A 17,938-nucleotide genomic window follows, 5' to 3' on the forward strand; every position below is an offset into this window, starting at 1 on the left:
GCATGTTGCGATGGTGGTGAGGGACAATGGCGAGTTGGTTGTCTTCGAGATGCTCGGAGTGCGGCGGTGCGGCTTTGTCAGTAATCATGGACCCCGTCTCAGATGTCACGGTTGGCAGGGTTTCGGATTCCAATCTGGGCTTGAGTCCGAGGACGTCGGTCAGTATCCATCAGTGCACAATGCCCTCTCCGTCATGCCACACACTCGCTTGCCTACAGACCGCTCAACGCCTATGCCGTAAGAACAGACTCGCTCGGCTCACTCCCCTGGTCGTATCCCTCCTCTCCACCCTCCGGGACTAGCCTCGCCAACAACCCCTCAACAGTCTGGATCTTGATCAGCCTCTCGGCTCGCTCGATACGTCTCTGGGCTGCCGTCTCGTCAAGTCTCGCGAGGGCGAGTTGCGTGTGCGCGTCGAGGTCTTGATCCCGCCGTGTGATGCTGTTACTTCTGATCGCGGTGCTGTTGCTCCTCACTGGCGCGCGCTGCTCAGTGTTGCTTCCATTGGCACCGTTGACGACATTCTCGGGGTCCCCGTTGGTGGTGGTGCCGTTGACGCCATCTGCGGTGTGACCACACGCCTCATGCGTGGCTGGAGCAGGGGGGAGCCACGACAGCGGCAATGTCGGCCGAGCACGACGACGGATCTCCTCCTGTCTCTTGCCGATGGAGCGGAAGTCTGCGTCGAGAGATGCCACACGGCGTTTCTCCCTCTCCAACTGGGCTAGGAGGCGAGAACGCTCGACGTCTTCCCTCTTCGGAGGGGCCGGAGGGATGACGGGGTCCTGTCGGCGCCGATGGGGTCGGTGGATTCTCATTGCTGCTTGGGGTCGTGAGGGGGGCATGGTGAGCTTTGGGGGTGTTATAGAGTCTGATGGGGAGGTTCAGTGCATGGGGGGCGTGGGAGCTGTCGTCAGATTGAAGGGAGTGTGTTAGTCAGTCTCAGGCGGGGTTTTGTGTGTTTCGTGATGTATTGGATCGGGACAATGACGAAGGGGCACTGTTGGGCCACTGGTGTTAGCTAGGCCAACAGGTGATTGAGATAATGCACCGACAAGAGTCACGGCAAAGCACAACGGGTCCAGCGGTGTCAGTATCCGCTGTGCATGCGCCATTGCCATCGGGACGTCCAACTGCCACCTCGGCGATGCACCGAGCCTCGCCGTAATGGCAGGTTGCATCCGAGCCCCCTTGTCTCCGCACCAGTACACTGCCCTCTGCATCATGCTTCGGCCCGGCATTCTCAGCCATGATACATTCCACCTCCCAGCCCAGCCTCCGGTCGGCCTCGCTCCATCTTCCCTCCTTCCAGCCTCATCAGCATTCCTCCTCGGGTGAAACGTTCCGGAGCGTCGCACATTCCCGCCTTCGGTCCAATCAGCATCCGGGAAGATATCAGATCTAACCGAGCTTGGCGAGATACGCGACCGTCCGTCCTGCTGTCTATCCATAAGGACTGATTAGGGACTGGGTTAAGGAATGGGCAAATGAATAGGTAATGAGGTGCACGTCCCATGCACACTTGCTGATCGCTGATCGTGCTGATCACCAACTGCGGACGCAATGTACGTTGTTGATGCGTTGATGGGTTCATGACATGGTCTATCTCTACAGAGAATATGCTCTACTGCTCACGCTCGCGCTCCGCCTGATATCAGAGAAAAGATAATAACAAAACACAAGATACTGCTGACTTCTCGTTCACACCTGCGCACTCGGCACAGCTCACGCCTTCGTGCCGTCCACCTTCACGCTCGGCACCGGAATGGCGGGCACAGCAGAAGATGCCGGCGCGGTGGGGCTCTTGCCCATCCAGCCGCGGAAGCCGGTCCATCCCCCTGCGCCGGCGAGGTAGCGATGCTTCAGGAGTTGCTCGGCTGTGGGTCGGTTGACGAGATCCTGTGCGAGACAGCAGCGGACAAAGTCGGCTGCGTCCTCGAGCGAGCCGCCTCCATCCGCCTCGAGACCCTCCTTTGCGTGCTCTCCGCCGCATCTGGCATCGAGACCAGCCTGTGCCCCGCTTCCGGGCACAAGACCCTCGAAGACCTCATCCGGCAGCTCCGTGAACGGCGTCTCGCCCACGAGCAGCACGTATGCCACCGTGCCGAGCGCCCACACGTCCTGCTCCTTGCCGCCGTACATCTCGCCACGCAGGATCTCCGGCGAGGCGTAATGCAGCGTTCCGCTGAAGGTGTCCCAGCGCTTGCCTGGGCGCCAATGCGCAGCGCTGCCAAAGTCGATCAGCTGGCACTTGCCGGTTCCGTCCAGGATCACGTTCTCGTCCTTGATGTCGCGGTGCACAATGCCGTTCGCGTGCAGGAAGCGCACGGCATCCGTCAGTTGCCCGATGAAGGAGCGCACTTCGAATGCCGGCAAACCCGAGGGATGCGACTCCACGTAGTCGAAAAGGTCGACGCCGGTACCGTACCGGGGCATCACGAGATAGTAGAACTCGCGGTCCTCGAAGAAGTCCAGCAGCTTGCACACGTTGGGGTGGCCCCTCTCGGGAGACTGTTTCATCTCCCCCGAGATGTAACGCTGGGTCGGGTTCGAGCTCGCGCTGTCGGAGCGCAATGGGGTCGCGGGTCTTTCCGGGTCACCATTCGAGGCCAACTGTTCTTGGCTGCCTTTGTTTGAGGCCGTGCGGTGCGGGTCCCACGGGTGAGGCTCGATCGGCGGGTGGTAGATGAGATGCCGGAGCTGGTCCATCACGTGGACTGATAGTCAGCTGAGCAAAGTTGCAAGATACCACTCACTTTCTACCGGAATCGGTCCGAGCTGCTTGTGCTTCTTCCAGCAGTCGGCCAGGATTCGCGACTTGATGACGTACTTGATGATGAGCTCGTCCTGTTGGTCAGTTACGAGTTAAGTGCAGGTAACCTACGCCGACCGGCTGTCCATTGCTGCCCTTCACCTTGGCACGCATGACGAGACCGTACGCTCCCTTTCCGGCCTCCTTGAGTATGACATAGTCATCGATGCCGTGGCCCCCGGCTCCCACGACCTCGCTGTGAGGCGATCCAGTCGAGCTCGGGGCGCCGATGCTAGAGGCGTGACTAACGTTGGACGTGAAGCTGTCGAATCTTGGTATCGGAGGGAATGCACTGGAGTGGTGTCCGGGCGCGGGCGAGCGGAAGGCAGAGAAACTCGACAAAGTGCCCTGGCGCACGGGCGGAGACTTGGAGGCGTTGCTTGTGTCCTCCTTGACTTCCCTGGCAGCCTCACCCTGTTCGCCGCCGTCTTTCGAATCTTTAGAGTCCACACTCGAGACCTGCGTCATCGGCGTTAGAGGAGGGAATGCCAATGGTCGGACGATGCGACCGGCAACAAGCGAAACCCGTGGAGTGTCCCGCTCGCGGCGCCGAGGAGAGCGAGGAGGCGAGTGCTCTGCCGAGTTGCGTCGGGAGGGAGCGGCGCTTGCAGGTCGGCTCAGCGATTTACGCGTCGAGAAAGACCGCGAGTAGTTCCGAATGGACTCGAAGCGTTCTTGCTCAGTCTCGGGAGGAGCACTGCTCAGCGGCGGCGACTCATCGGATGTAGCGGGTGACGCGGTACCTTGTGGAGTCGTGGCAGATAACGGGGTGGCAATGGCCGACCGTGTGACTGGATCGGCGTGGAGCGGAGACGGCTTCGTCGGCAGTGTGTCGCTCTGGTAACATGAGGCTGGAGGAAGAAGAGGCTGTGAAATTTGTTCGATCTCGCTGGGCGGTTGCTGCTCGGGCGGAACCTCTGCGAGCCCAGGGCTGTCCAAGCTTCGGCGAGAACGCTGGGACCCCCGCGAGTCGGCGCGCGACAAACCGCCACCAGTTCCTATTTCTTGCACGCCCCATGAATGACCCTTAGGCTCTGACGGTGGCGAGCCTGCAATCTCCTCGTCCACTAAGCGCAGCAGACGCTCGCGCTCGATTTCGCGCTTCGTTTTCGTACGAGGAATGTTGATCGCAGCGGGACGCTGCACGTCAACTAGAGAGTCTCTTCGGCCGATGCTGTTGAACCGTCGCACTGTCGTAGGCTGCACAGCCAGCGTAATATCGTCATCGTCGTCAGGAGTTAACAGCCCGCCATGGTTGCTGGCCGTGCTGGTGAGGTCCGTGCTCTTGTCCAGGTTAACCCAAGCCCCCTTCATGCCCTCTTCAGGTTTCGGGGAACGCTGGGGCTGAGCCGGGCTAGGCGCAATGACGATCGACGAAAACACTGGACGCAGCTGAGGAGATCCGTCTGTTTCCGGCGGTGTTCGTTGCGGCGCCTCGGTTGACGGTGACGGCGCACTCGAACTTGAGCTGTCGCTGTCGTGAGAGTCTTCAATCTCCTTGCCACCCAGCCTTCCCATCTCCTTCAGCTCTCTCCACTCCTGTGTCGTCGGCGTCAGGATAACCATGTGCTGTGGAGGCACAGAAGCCGCCGCCATTGGATCAGCAATGTCGTGCTCGGGAGTGGCGGCAAGAGAGGTTGAGTTGGGGAAGGTAGGGCAGGTGCTGTTGAAGGAAGCGAGTATTGGGGGATAGCCGAGTCGCAGAAGTCGGGCTGGACTGACTTGATTCACCACCACCCACACCTCCTGGTGGAACCGAGAGATTACGGCGAACATGAATTGGGGACGTGCCGAGGGGCGCCTGTGACTGGGATGGTGACGGTGACCTCCGGGAGCCCGTCGTCGGGCTGACGCTGATTGTTGACCGTACCGGGGATGCAGCGCGAGAGTGCATACGATAGTAGAAGCGCGCGCTGATGTCAACGAAATCCAAGTCTCCTACGACTGTCCACATGGGTTCGGCGCGATGCCGAGACACCGACGTCCCGCGCGGGAAGGATATTGCTCACCTGTTGTCGTACGGAGCTTCATCCCAAGGCTCGTCCGTGAGATCTCCATGTGAGAAGACACGATGGTGCTCGCTCACCGCACGGCGGTCTTCTTTAACGCTCGGTGATCGCGACGAACCGATCGCCATTCCCATGGCCGTCAGATCGGCCCAGGACTTGCTTGTCGATATTCCGCCGCCGGTTCCACCTCTAACACGGTTCACTCTGTGCCGTCGAGGGCTGGGCGGCGGGGGAATAGAATGCCCTCGTTGGTCATAATGGTCCGAGTCGAATTGCGTCTGTAAGGGTTGCAGACCTTGGCGGGGCGAAGTCTTGCTCGGACCCGCTGTGGACGATGGACCAGCCGGTTCTGTCGGGGATGCAGGGGTCACACCGATTGCGGAGGGCACTGTCAGCTGCGGGTTGGCGTTCTTCGGCGCCCCGGCGGGCACGCCGAGGTTGAGGCCGAGTCCCCGCTGTGAGTTGGCCATGGCCCCGGCGAGTGTGCGATGTGAAGTCGACTAATCTGCTGGCGCTGGCGGAGTTAATTTAGGTTTCAAGATCGGTCGCGACGCGGTGTGGGGAACGGGGAGGGGGGAACGTGTGTGGGCGGCGAGGAGGGGAATGCGTGCCGAGACGTTTGGGACGGCGGTGACAATGGTGGCGAGGACGAGGTATGCTTCGGACAAAAGAGGGGAGAAGGACTGGGAAGGAAAGGAATAAAATCCGGGGCAGCATGCGGGGTTGAAGATCTTCTCTTTTCATGGGATGGCGCTTTGGATTCGGAAGCGAGCAGGGATAGAGAGGGAAGTGCCGGACAGTGCGGGGCGATGGGAAGGACAAGACTCACTCGGTGTGTGCGGCGACGTCGAGCTGTGTCGTGATATCGTGTTATCGCTGTGTGTGTGTGTGTTGTGGGGGTTGAGGGAGGATGAGTTACACTGGGGGGAGGGGATGGTGAAATGGGACGGGTTGGTTGTTGGCCCAGTGTCGCGCGGTAACGAGGAACGGGTCCATGTTCACCTGGTCACCCTGGCTGGCCTCTCTGCCTCAGCTGCTGCTGCCTGCTGCGCGCGCTGGGCGTGCTGGGCATGCTGGGGGGAAATTCAGGGAACCGAGATCACGAGTCGGACCGGGGCGTTCCTTGCGCGCCCGTGGGCATCTCAGGCGTGCAAACCTCGTGGCACTCAGGCACAACCCAAACCAGCTCGAAGCCTCCACCTCAAAGTCAACCCCCCCCCTGCACAGTGAGCGTCGGCACTGGCGTCATCTCTGTTGTGTCTTCCTCCGACACACTCCCTCCCTCTCTCTCTCACCCATCGATACCCAGGTCGGAAAGGAGTTGCAGCAGACAGACCAGAATCGTCTGCTCCGTCGCCATGTCTACCAAAGCGGCGCTCAAGTCCATCCGCACCAAGCTCCAGGACAGCGAGCCAGAGGGCGCCCTCTACGAAGCAACAAACCTCCTCAAGTCTCTCCCCGAGGACAGCCCAGATGCGCCCAACGTGTGCGTGCTTTGAATTCTTGTGCAAGTTCTTCACTGACTGATAGCTTGGCTTACCGTGCTCTGGCACTGTCGCACTTAGAGCGCTTCGACGAAGCCGAGAAGGTGCGATCGTGGGCTGATGTCCATTGCGCTGACTTCAGTCTTACCTCCATGCTCTCAAGTTGTCACCCGGTCACCCGCTTGCGTCACAGGGTTTGAAAAAGTTCTACGTGAAGCATGAAAAATGGGAAGCGCTAGGCAAGCTTCTGGAGCAGAGCGTCCAGGCGGCATATGATGCGTGAGTGTTGCAGTGTGATACTTCTAACCTCAGGCGTGATGGTGACAAGCTGCAGGCGGCTCTGCAGGAGCTGCTGGACCTCTACGCTGAACACGGTCCCGATTCTAAGGTAGGTCACCCACGCTTACCGCGCGCTTATTGCAAGGCTTGGGACACCCTCCAACTGCTCGTTCCGTCTTCGCCAGTCGTTCCCCTGATCCAGTCCGCGGCCGTGCCCGAAGGAGGCTATGTTCCGCTCACAGCTCCTACGTACCCCGGTAACGGAAAGTCATCTCCGGCGATCCCCAAGCCGCTCCCCCACGTTCACTATCTCGCGGGCTCCCTAGAGCTCACCCTCTACCTCCTGCTGCGTGTGCAGAACGAAATACAGACAACAGTCGAGGCGAAGGTGAAGGTTGCCCGTCAGAGAATTGGAGCTATTTCGGAGCATCACGAGCGTCAGAAGGTCAACGGAGAGGTTCTCGGCGGTCCCCTCGGCCATCAGAAGATATCCCTTCTGCGCGATGTCGCGAGCCATCCGAACGTCAGCGAGGATATCCGCCGCGAGGTCGAGATGGAAGAATTCGACCACTGGCGCAAGCTCGTGACTCCCTCACGCAGTGAGAAGCACTCGAAGACCGATTCAAAGAAATCCGATGCCAAGCTCCCGGCCAAGCCGAAAGCAACCTCAGCCCAGTCTCAAGATGACGTCCAACCTCTTTTCCGCGCTCCGGTGACTGAGCGTCTCAGCAAGGAGGAGGTCCTCAAGCGTGCCAATGATCTTGCAGATGGGTTCATTCTTCTGGGTGTCGGAGGGGCTGCTGAGGAAGCTTGGAACTGGAGATTGAACGGCCGGGATGAGCCTACCATCTGTGAGTGTTTGCTTGTTACTCTCGACTGATCGCAGTCTACGACCACGAGCTCCTTCACAAATACGCCAAGACCTTCCCTCAGGCTGCTTTGACCGACTTCATTGATGATTATTGCCGTCTGTTCAGGCTGCCTCTTCCCGCACCAGAGGAAGACGGCGGATCGGAACTGTCCACGGTCAAGAGTGACGACAGTGACAAGAAGGTCAGGTACCGCCGTCCCAAGAAGAACAAGGGCCCTAATGCTCGTGAACGTCGTCGTCTCCGTCGGCTGGCCCAGCGCGAGGGCGAACTTTCCGAAGATATTGACGAGGAAGAGCGGGAGGAACTCATCAGCTCCATGACCAAGCTCCTGAAGTCTGGCCTGAAGAAGAACATCTGGGCGCACCGCGTTATGGCCCGAGTCGCTATTATCGACGAGGACTGGGCGAATGCTATCTCCTACGCCGAGGCTGGCCGCAAGCTCGTGCGCGACACTGAGTCTCAGCGAGGAATCAAGCTGCTGGCCACCCTGTTGTCTCTTGACGCTGCCCTCGGCGTGGCTCTCGTTCCCTACTACCCTCCTAAGCACCATCAGCGCGCCCAGAGACTCCTCACTGGGGTCCTGGAAGCGGAACCCAACGACTATGAGGCGCACTTTGCTCTCGGTCAGATCTACGAGACGGCTGAAAAGTGGGAGAAGGCCCGCGCTGAGTATCAGACGCTGCTCGATCTCGGAGGTGATGAGAAGCAGATGGTCGCTGCTCAGGAAGAGCTCGGCTGGTGTCTCGTCAACGAAGGCAAGCTGGAGGAGGGCCGCGACGTGCTCGAGAAGGTTGTGGAGATCCGCGACACGCGCAAGGAGCAAGAGAACACGGACGACGAGAAGTACCCGCGTGCTCGTGCCTGGTGGCGCCTCGGACGAACCGAGTGGATGATCAACACGCCTGAGAGCCGTCAGCAAGCTGAGGATTGGTTCATGGCTTCACTCCGTGCTGATGACTCTTACGCGTCATCCTACACTGCTCTGGGCATTTGCTACGCGGAGCAGAGCCCACCCGACCACGAGCGTTCGCTCCGATGCTTCCAAAAGGCGTTTGAGCTCGATGCGACTGAGACTGAGGCGGCCAAGCGCCTTGCCTTCGGTTACGCTGAGGAGGACGAGTGGTCTCTTGTCCGCGCCATCGCCACTCGAGTCATGGAGGGCGAAGGCGGTGTGGAGGGTGTTGCTGGGGGCCAGGTCATGAACGCCGCTGGTCGCTTCGCGCCTAAGAATGGATGGGCTTGGAAGGCTCTCGGCTCTACTGAGATGGTGAGTTCATTCGCAGGAAGTGGAACTGACATCCAGCACTACAAGAAGTACCCGCAAGCCGTCGACGCATACAACATTGCTCTCCGCGCTCAGCCTGAGGACGCTAGCATGTGGCGCATGCTGGGCTGGGCTTACGTCAAGTGCGGTCGCCATATCGCTGGCCTGAAGGCGCTCAACCGAGCGCTTGAGCTCGACCCCGAGGCTTGGATGGCTCGCTACCACATCGGCGAGGTGTACATGCAACTGGGCCAGTATGTCCAAGCGATCGATTCTTTCAAGGAAGTCGACGCTCAGACGGGAGGCAACGAAATTGGCGTGACGGCCTTGCTGGCTGACGCAACGCTTGCTCTCGGCCTGCAGGCCGCATCGCAGGGCTTCCACGAGCGCTCCCGCAGCAGCTTCCACGAGGCTATCGGGTACGCGCTCGCTGTCGTCAAGACAGGTGCGCACCGCGCCTGGGCGTGGAAGCTCATTGGTGATGCCGCACTTAAGCTGGCGGAGACGGAGGTCACCTCAGCGGACATCGAGTCGAACGCCAGGGTCCTGCACCCTGTACTCGAGGTGCTGGACGCGGACGATGAGGACCGCCGCTCCGCCGTTAACAACCTCGGTCACGCGCGCAACCTGCTCCAATCTCCGCCTTCGACTGGCTACACGGCCAAGGCTGCCGTTTTCTTCTTAGCGTTCCGGGCCCACCTGCTGAAGAATGAGCACTCTGCCGACGCAGCGCTGTACGATCTCGGTTGCGCGCTGCATGCCTTCGCGCTGAAGAGCGACGGCGAGGAGAAGGCTGCTGCTGTGAAGGCGGCGGTCGCAGCTGTGCGCCTGGCTCTGGAGCGCGACGCCTCGGACGAGCGCCTGTGGAACGCGCTGGGTGTCATCTGTTCCGAGGCGGGCAAGCAGCTCGCTCAGCACGCGTTCGTCGTGTCGCTCGAATGCTACGCCAAGGACCCTGTCGTGTGGACCAACCTCGGCTATCTCTACCTGGAGCTGGACGACCGCGAGCTGGCAAACCAGTGCTTCCTGAAGGCGCAGATCATGGATCCTGAGTACGCCCGTGCGTGGTTTGGACAGGCGACCCTGGCGCAGCGCGACGGACAGCACGAAACGGCTGCGAACTTGTTCGCGCACTCGTTCACCCTGTCGCAAGGTTCGCTGCTCGAGGCAGATCTCGCCCTCGCACTCAGCGCCTTCGGTCCCTTCCTGTACGGCCCCCGCGACACCAAGACGTTGCACCAGCCTGCCTTCGCTCTCAAGCGGTACACCGGTGCCCGCCCCAGCAGCGCTGCAGCGCAGCACCTATACGCCCTTGTCTGCGAGCGTCTCGGCATGGCCGACGTCGCGGTCACTGCGCTGGAGAAGGCAACATCGCTGCTGGAGGCGGAGTTCGAGGCTGCCGAGTCGGCCGAGATCGAAGCTGAGTACACGATTGCGCTTGCGAACTTGGGTCGTGTGCGCCTCGCTGCCGGGGCCTACGATGGCGCACTGGAGGCATTCACCAACTTCCTGGAGCTGGCGGGCGGTTCGGGCGATGAGCGTGTCGTGCGCCTGATCCCTCAGGCGCGGCTGGGCAGTGCGCTCGCGCACTTCTGGCTCGGCGACGTCGACGCCTGCCTGGCAAGCTTCCAGGACGCGCTCGAGGCGGCGAAAAACGACTCTGCGCTCGCGGACGAGCTCACTGTACTGCTTGCGCGCACGCTCTGGGCCGTCGGAGGCGAAGATGCCCGCGAGGCTGCCAAGACGCACCTCCTCGAATGGTGAGTAGCTGCCGGATGAGTGAAGCTGACCACAGCCTGGAACACGAGGACGCCAGCGTCAAGGTTATCGCGACTCTGGGCGCCGCCGGCCTCACATCGGATGACACGGACCTCATCGACGCCGCGGTCGCGGAACTCGACAGTGTTCCCGCCCAGCGCAGGGTGGCGCAGGACCCTGCCGGTCTCGCTGACATCGTCCTCTTTGCGCACGCGCTCGTGCAGGGCAAGACGGAGGATGCGCTTGCCGTGCTTGAGCGAGCGGCTGCTGCTGCACCTCAGTCTGCCGCTGGTCGTAACCGTCTCGCTCTGGCCTACATTGCGAGCGGCAAGGTCGAGGCCGCCACGCCCCTCCTGCAGGGCCGTGGCGGCACGGTTGAGGAAGACGCCGAGGCGGACCGCGAGCGCGGAATCGCGGCGACGCTAGAGGGCGGCGACGGAATGCAGGATCTGCAGCGGGCTGCTCTGCTCGCGCCCTGGGTCAAGGAGAACTGGGAGGGCATTGCGTGGGCGCGGCGTGCGACCGCCGAGGTCGAAGCCGCGGACTAAGCCACCGGAGACACATCTATAACTCAAACCCGATTATGCATTTTCTAAACAAGCGTTCTATGTGTGGATCAAGGGAAGACGTAAGTAAGCGTTTAAGCGAGGGTCTTGGGGGTGCCGTCGGCCTTGAGGAGGCTCTCGCTCTCGTCGAGCCTGCGGGGGCCGTCGCCGACGCGCGTGTGGATGAGCTGCTTGACGCTTCCCTTGTCCCAGGTCCTGACCGCGCTCTCATTGAAGCCCTTGGGGAGCTCGGCCTTCTTGACCTCGAACGGCTCCTTGGCGGCAAGCTCCTGGGGGAAGAAGCGGTTGACGGCCTCAATGACGACGGGCATGTTCTCCTCAGGGGCGTAGATGACGGCGTTGGGTCCCGCATCAAAGGTGTACGCGGCGAGGAGGTGGCCGGTCTCCTCCTTGTGGGCGCGGTTGAGCTCCTCGACGAGCGCGATGACGCCCCGGCTCACGTCATTCAGGTAGAAGATGGGCGGCTGCGTGTCGAGGCACACGGCGTGGAACTGGTTGCTGTCGCGCATCGTGACGTCGGCGAAGGCGTCGAAGTCCTTCGCCTTGATCGCCTTCTCGATCGTGTCCATGCGCCCGGGCACGACCTTGAGGCGTTCCTGGAGGAGAGGCGAGGTCGCGACCGTAGCCTGCATGCCGGCCGTGGAGGAGGTGCCCTTCTTGGCGTCGGAGACGACACAGATCAGAGCGTGCATCTCGGGCCAGTGAGACTGGGGCGCGACCTCAACAGCGAGCGAGTCAGAGCCGTCGGCGGCCTGGCCCTCGCGCCAGGCGACGAAACCGCCAAAGAGCGAACGGCACGCAGAGCCGGAGCCCTGGCGGGCAATGCGGGAGAGCTCCGAAGCCGACTGGGGAAGGGAGTAGAGCTGCGCGAGCGAGGCGACGAGCGCGGCGAGACCGGAGGCAGACGAGGCGAGACCGGCAGCGGTGGGGAAGTTGTTGTAAGACGCGATACGGAGGGGCATGGCCGAGAGCTGGCGTTAGCTTCACCTTCGCACACCTTCAGCTTACCTTCTCGAGCTTCGAGTCCTTGTCCTCCATCTCCTTCCTCCAGCCGCGGAGCTCGCGAATGCAGGTCGCGAGACGGCCGCCCTCCTTGACGTCCTCCTCCTTGCCGTTCAGCCAGAGACGATCGCCGGCCTCGAAGGAGGCATCGCACGCCGAGCTCGTCGTCGAGCGCAGATGGTCCTGGTCCAGCGTCACCGAGAGCGACGAGTTGGTCGGCAGGATCAGCTTCGTGTCCCGCTTGCCCCAGTACCTGTTGTTAGCAGGTGACCAAGTAGAAAGCTTTGCTAGCAAGGGACTGTACGCTAGCCCTCAACAGTGCTCGAGTCTTGGAGACAAAGGAAGGCCGAAAGAAGCAAGGCGGGTCACCCAAGGTGCAGAGCTAAGGGGAACACGCGACTCACTTGATGCAAGCGATGTTGACGGGCGCGGTAGCCGTAGCGGTGTGGACCATGGTGATTGTTGTTGTTGGAAGGACTGCTACGCGCTCGAACAAAAGTCGACCTGGCCACGGTGGACAATCGCACGATCGAGCCAAGGGACGAGCAGGGACGCGGGGTGAGCCTGACCCTGGCTATACTCCACTTTGCAGAATCCTAATGCCGACCACGTGTTACTACACTTCCTTACCTTTGCTCTACCCAGAAGTGCCAGTGTCAGGCTGACCTGCCCAGAGATTATCGCTGACTTGATCGGACCGAAATGTTGGCAACAACAATCCATCGACATGGGCCGGAGTCGTGAGTTACCGCCTTCCCTCTGCTGCCAGCAGTCATCCCTCTCCCGATCTACGGTTGCAGCTTAATGCGGCGCTTGTGAGCTAACATGCAGACGCGAAGAACAACACGACGCAATCGACGCTCTCGTACTATGAGCGCTCGCTGCTGCGGAAGCAGAACCAGGCCCGGCGCATAGGGCAGGACTCGATGAAGCCGATGGACCACTGCAACCTCTGCCTGTCTCAGGTGACCGACGCCGTTGCGTGTCCCGAGGCGCACGTCTTCTGCCGGGAATGCTGCTACGCAGACCTGCTCGCGCAGAAGGCTGGCATCGAGCGGCAGAAGGCGGAACTCGACGCGTGGGAGAGGGAAGACGAGCGCAAGCGTTTCGAGGCTCGGGAGAAGGCGCGGGAACGTGTGCGAGCAAACTTTGAGCGGGGGATGGGACTCGGTGGACGGGTGAGGATCGGCGCGCCCAAGTCTGACGGAGCGAATGGGGCGGAGAAGGACGGCGAGAAGGATCTCGAGGCCGAGGTCGAGCGGTTGGCGCGGGAAGCGGAGGATGCCGCACTGGCGGCGATCGAGGCAGAGGAGAGCGACGGGCGCAAAGCCAAGATCGCCGCCTTCTGGCTTCCCGACAACACACCCGAGGCGCCCCTCGGCCCTTTGAAGGCCGTCAAGCTGCAGACGCTCTGTCACGTCGGACAAGCGCACCCGATAAGCCGCAAGTCGCTCCTCCCGGTCGTTTTCTCCTACCCGTCTTCCAAGGCGCCGTCATCATCTTCCGGTTCGAGCTCCGAGTCGAAACCCGGCTGCCCATCCTGCCTCCGAGAGGTCAACAACGCGACAGGCGCCATGCTCCTGACATCGAGCAAGGTCGAGAAGGCTGAGGAGAAAGCCGACGGCGAAGAGCCAAAGAAGAAGAAGAAGAAAAAGGACGCCAAGGAGAAGCGCGAGGCCATCTGCGGCCATGTCATCTGCAATGCGTGCTGCGAGAGGGCGCAGAAGGGCGGTAACACGTGTCCCGTCTGCGAGGCTAGCATCGAGAGGGCGATCCCGCTGGGCAAGGAGGGTGAGTGTGGTCCGGTGCGCAGCGACAGACGTCGGCCTGAACTGGCAGGGAAGACAAAGCTGTGCCAACCGTGTAGGTCCGATAGCTGACAGACAGGAACTGGGTTCGCGGCCGCAGGACATTCGACCGCCAAGCTCGACGTGGTTACGTTCCGTGTGTAAGCGCAGCACGCCCCGCGCAGCGAGCCAAGAAGAGTCTAGAATTGCATGGAGTGTACCGATACAGACATAGAAGGGGAAGCATGTACGAGTATCAGCTGTCTCTGCTCTGTTTATAACGGGGCCATCTTTCTTGGCTTTCCTTCTTCACTCCTTGTGGCTTCTGATGTTTTCTGAATTGCGTGAGGGAATGGATCACAGACAGGTCAAAGCTGGGACGCCCGGTGGGCTGGGGCATAGACGCTGTTGGGCAACGCCGCCGCTCTCGCAATGCGCATCCTCAGCTGGCCCTCGTTCAGCATCACAAGCTCAGTCTTGGGCAGAGCATGGCGCCGGTGAGGCTTGGCGTGGCGGGAGGTGTGCGCTTGTGCGTGGCCGGAGAGACCGGAGTGTCTGTCGTCAGCTTTCGCCAAGTGCACAGCTCGATGTTGAAGGCGAGTACGATCCGGGGAAGACAGTCGCCAAAGGTGGTTGGAGACAGGGGGGCAGCGCAGGTGGGAGGGACGACTCACTTTCCGCACAGCGAGGCGAGGCGGCGAAACGTGAACGAGGGGCAGGGAGTGATCATGCTCTAGCACAGGCGGCAGACAAGCAACAGATGAAGTTACATCTACGGATGGCATGCTTAAAGCTCAGCGGACGCATGCATGCTCGGCGTACCGGCGTCGGCTTCGGAATAGCCGAAACGACGGTCGTGCTAAGGAAGGTGTCACATTTAGCACAGACTTCTCTCCTTCGGAACGCGAAGGTGAGACTGACAGGCACGCCGCTGGCCGCTGAAGGTTCGGCGCTTCGGCTGAAGGAACGCCCCGCACTGATGGGAGGTCTTAATCCACCTGCCAGTCTTGGCAAGTGGTATCAAGCTCAATCGCATCAGCCGTAGCTGTGATAAGATATGAGCTTGTGTCAGACTTGCACCCTCACTACGAGATCGCACACCTGTGGCTTACGACGGAGTGACTCCTCGCTCCCGGTACCCTTAGTAAGCGCAGTCTCTGCAAGCGTGAGAGCACATCGTCAGTACTCTGAACGTTTAAAGTCACCATCACTTTGCCTGCTCCACGTCCATTTTATGTGTTGTGCATGCTCCCGTGGTACGAAGTGACAAGGTATGAAGGGGGTCAGTGTGTATGGCTATCTGTATCTGTGCAGATTACACATTTTTACGCCTCAGTGGCCGCGGCGGCGGGCTCGTCCTTCTTCTCCTCGGCGTCCTTGTCGCCCTCGGCGTCGGCGTCGGCGCCGGCGTCGCCGTTCTTCTTCTGCATCTTGGCGACGAGCTTCTCGACGCGCTCAATCTCCTTCTGGGTCTGGGCGGCGCTGTTGGCCTCGAACCAGGCCATCTTGGTCTCGAGGTCGGAGACGGTGCGGGCAACGTCGTCGCGGCCCGCATGCCGAGGGGGAGGTTGACGGCGTCGTTGGAGGGCGTCGTCGGGGTCGCGGTTCCCGAGCCGTTGGCAGAGGCCTGGCCCTTGCGTCCGCCCTTCTTCTTGCCCTTGCCCGATCCGCCGAAAAAGCCCTCGAGCTCCTCGTCCTTCTTCTTCAGGCGCATGCCGGCAAAGTCGGCCTCGACCTTGCGCACCTCGAGCTCCTTGACGCCCGCAATGCCCGAGCCGGCCTTCTTCTCCGCGGTGGTCTGCGTGTCCTCGCTCTTGCCCGTCAGGTAGTTGATGAGCAGCTTGCAGTCCTCGATCTCGCTCGTGTACGCGGGCACCTTGGCGTCCTCGCGCATCTGGGCAATCTCCTCGTCCCGGCGGGCGGCGTCCTCCTTAGCTTTCTCCGCCTTGAACTTCTCCTGGCGCGCCTGTCGGATAGCCTGCACCTTGGCGTAGTAGGCGTCCTTGGCCTCGTTGTACGCCTGAGCCGAGGCGCGCTTCTTGCCGTAGAGCTCGTCCTGAATGTTAGCTATACGTTCCACCGCTTGGCAAGAAACTCACCATCTGCTTCTCGAGGGCGCGGCGCTCGTCAAACAGCTTGTTACGCTCCTGGTACGCCTTGTCGCCCTCGGCACGAAGCGCGTCCATCTCCTTCTTGAGCGAGTCGAAGCGGTCGCTGACCTTCTTCGCCTCGGGGTCATCGAGCTTAGCCTTGAGCTCGTCGATTCGCGCCTTGTCGGCAGCGATAGCCTCGTCCGACGACGCAGAGTTCTCCATCGTGTCAGGCTGACCTGCCCAGAGATTATCGCTGACTTGATCGGACCGAAATGTTGGCAACAACAATCCATCGACATGGGCCGGAGTCGTGAGTTACCGCCTTCCCTCTGCTGCCAGCAGTCATCCCTCTCCCGATCTACGGTTGCAGCTTAATGCGGCGCTTGTGAGCTAACATGCAGACGCGAAGAACAACACGACGCAATCGACGCTCTCGTACTATGAGCGCTCGCTGCTGCGGAAGCAGAACCAGGCCCGGCGCATAGGGCAGGACTCGATGAAGCCGATGGACCACTGCAACCTCTGTTTCTCCGCCTTGAACTTCTCCTGGCGCGCCTGTCGGATAGCCTGCACCTTGGCGTAGTAGGCGTCCTTGGCCTCGTTGTACGCCTGAGCCGAGGCGCGCTTCTTGCCGTAGAGCTCGTCCTGAATGTTAGCTATACGTTCCACCGCTTGGCAAGAAACTCACCATCTGCTTCTCGAGGGCGCGGCGCTCGTCAAACAGCTTGTTACGCTCCTGGTACGCCTTGTCGCCCTCGGCACGAAGCGCGTCCATCTCCTTCTTGAGCGAGTCGAAGCGGTCGCTGACCTTCTTCGCCTCGGGGTCATCGAGCTTAGCCTTGAGCTCGTCGATTCGCGCCTTGTCGGCAGCGATAGCCTCGTCCGACGACGCAGAGTTCTCCATCGTCTTCTGGGCACGGCGGAGCTGGGAGATCTCCTGGAGCGCCCGCTTCTCGTCGACAAGCTTCATCGAGCCAGACTCAACCTGTGACTCGAGCTGCCTGTTATAGTTAGCTTATCATGCCACCCTCCTAGCTCACTTGATACGCTGCTGGACCTCGGAGGCGTTCTTGAAGCCGGTCTTCTGGCGCTGGGCGTTGACGTCCTTGATCTTCTTGTTCAGATTGTCCTGCAGCTTGCGCATCTCCGTGAACAGCTTGTTCCGCTCGTCCTTGAACTTGCCCTGCTCGCCGCGAAGGCCGTCCATCTCAGCCTTGAGCTGCGACCGGCGGTCGTCCGACTTGGGCGCCCGGCTGAGGTCGATACGGGAGCGGACAGCGTCCTGTACGTTAGCTTTTACTGGGAAAACCTACAGCTGCCGGGGTACTCACAAGCTTGGTCTTGACCTGAGCGATCTCCTTGGTGAGGGCGTCCTGCTCATCGTTGTACTTCTTCTGGTCGGGCTTTCCGCCGACGTGGTCCTCAGCCCGGTCGTTGCCGCCCGTCTTGGGGTGGGGCGCCTTGGGGTTGAGGGAGGCGGTGGGGGGAGGCATGGTGGGGAGGTGTGGGTATCGAATGGGCAGGAAAAGAAAGAGAGACCGGAAATTGTTGACGGAAATCGCCAGCGTTTCAGCAGCGAGCGTCCATCGACAGCGGCCAGCGGTGCCGCCAGCGCGCTCTCGACCGATGGCCCATCTGCCAACGCGCCGCCGACTTTGGTCGCGTGGCGCGCCGCATTTGCTCCCGCTCACTACCCACTCTCTCCCAGGCCGCAAAGAGATTCCGGGCCGGCGCCGGCTGTGCCAGGTCTGCTTTGGCTGGGCACTGTGTCAGGACGAGATCAGGCTGTTCCTCCCTGGGCTGCGTTCCAGGCCGTGCCCCTTCCCTTCCCTACACGGTCCACTACCCAGCTCGGGATCTTCGGCGTCACCATCCCTCGGTCGTCTGCTAAACTCATCTTTGTCTTCTTCCCCTTCCCCCCTCCCCTCGTTCAAGATGCCATCCCCTTCCTAGTCCCCTTCTCTCATCAGCACATCCACCTCATCGATCCAGCTGATCATCCACTTGGTCTA

At 61.1% G+C, this 17,938-nt stretch overlaps 6 protein-coding genes across 6 annotated transcripts; 1 reads left to right on the forward strand and 5 right to left on the reverse strand.

Moving 5' to 3' along the window:
• Positions 1-230: 230 nt before the first annotated feature.
• A1Q1_07713 (uncharacterized protein) lies at positions 231-845 on the reverse strand (the record flags this gene model as incomplete). The annotated part of the gene is made up of 1 exon (XM_014326725.1): positions 231-845. One exon carries the CDS (start codon positions 843-845, stop codon positions 231-233), a length of 615 nt encoding a protein of 204 aa, XP_014182200.1.
• Positions 846-1,725: 880 nt separating this feature from the next.
• On the reverse strand, positions 1,726-5,291 carry A1Q1_07714 (uncharacterized protein; the record flags this gene model as incomplete). Its single annotated transcript, XM_014326726.1, has 4 exons — positions 1,726-2,717; positions 2,757-2,847; positions 2,885-4,475; positions 4,822-5,291. 4 exons carry the CDS (start codon positions 5,289-5,291, stop codon positions 1,726-1,728), a joined length of 3,144 nt encoding a protein of 1,047 aa, XP_014182201.1.
• Positions 5,292-11,118: 5,827 nt separating this feature from the next.
• On the reverse strand, positions 11,119-12,500 carry A1Q1_07715 (diphosphomevalonate decarboxylase; the record flags this gene model as incomplete). The annotated part of the gene is made up of 3 exons (XM_014326727.1): positions 11,119-12,015; positions 12,053-12,344; positions 12,451-12,500. 3 exons carry the CDS (start codon positions 12,498-12,500, stop codon positions 11,119-11,121), a joined length of 1,239 nt encoding a protein of 412 aa, XP_014182202.1.
• A 481-nt stretch (positions 12,501-12,981) lies between these two features.
• A1Q1_07716 (uncharacterized protein) lies at positions 12,982-14,878 on the forward strand (the record flags this gene model as incomplete). Its single annotated transcript, XM_014326728.1, has 4 exons — positions 12,982-13,837; positions 13,934-13,994; positions 14,197-14,362; positions 14,417-14,878. The coding sequence occupies 4 exons, from the start codon at positions 12,982-12,984 to the stop codon at positions 14,876-14,878; spliced, it is 1,545 nt and encodes a 514-aa protein (XP_014182203.1).
• A 280-nt stretch (positions 14,879-15,158) lies between these two features.
• On the reverse strand, positions 15,159-16,148 carry A1Q1_07717 (nuclear segregation protein Bfr1; the record flags this gene model as incomplete). The annotated part of the gene is made up of 3 exons (XM_014326729.1): positions 15,159-15,315; positions 15,372-15,889; positions 15,933-16,148. 3 exons carry the CDS (start codon positions 16,146-16,148, stop codon positions 15,159-15,161), a joined length of 891 nt encoding a protein of 296 aa, XP_014182204.1.
• A 216-nt stretch (positions 16,149-16,364) lies between these two features.
• On the reverse strand, positions 16,365-17,419 carry A1Q1_07718 (uncharacterized protein; the record flags this gene model as incomplete). Its single annotated transcript, XM_014326730.1, has 4 exons — positions 16,365-16,571; positions 16,615-16,923; positions 16,984-17,208; positions 17,258-17,419. The coding sequence occupies 4 exons, from the start codon at positions 17,417-17,419 to the stop codon at positions 16,365-16,367; spliced, it is 903 nt and encodes a 300-aa protein (XP_014182205.1).
• Between the last annotated feature and the right edge of the window lie 519 nt (positions 17,420-17,938).

This window comes from Trichosporon asahii (genome assembly GCF_000293215.1).
Source record: "Trichosporon asahii var. asahii CBS 2479 unplaced genomic scaffold scaffold00017, whole genome shotgun sequence".
Lineage (NCBI taxonomy): Eukaryota > Fungi > Basidiomycota > Tremellomycetes > Trichosporonales > Trichosporonaceae > Trichosporon > Trichosporon asahii.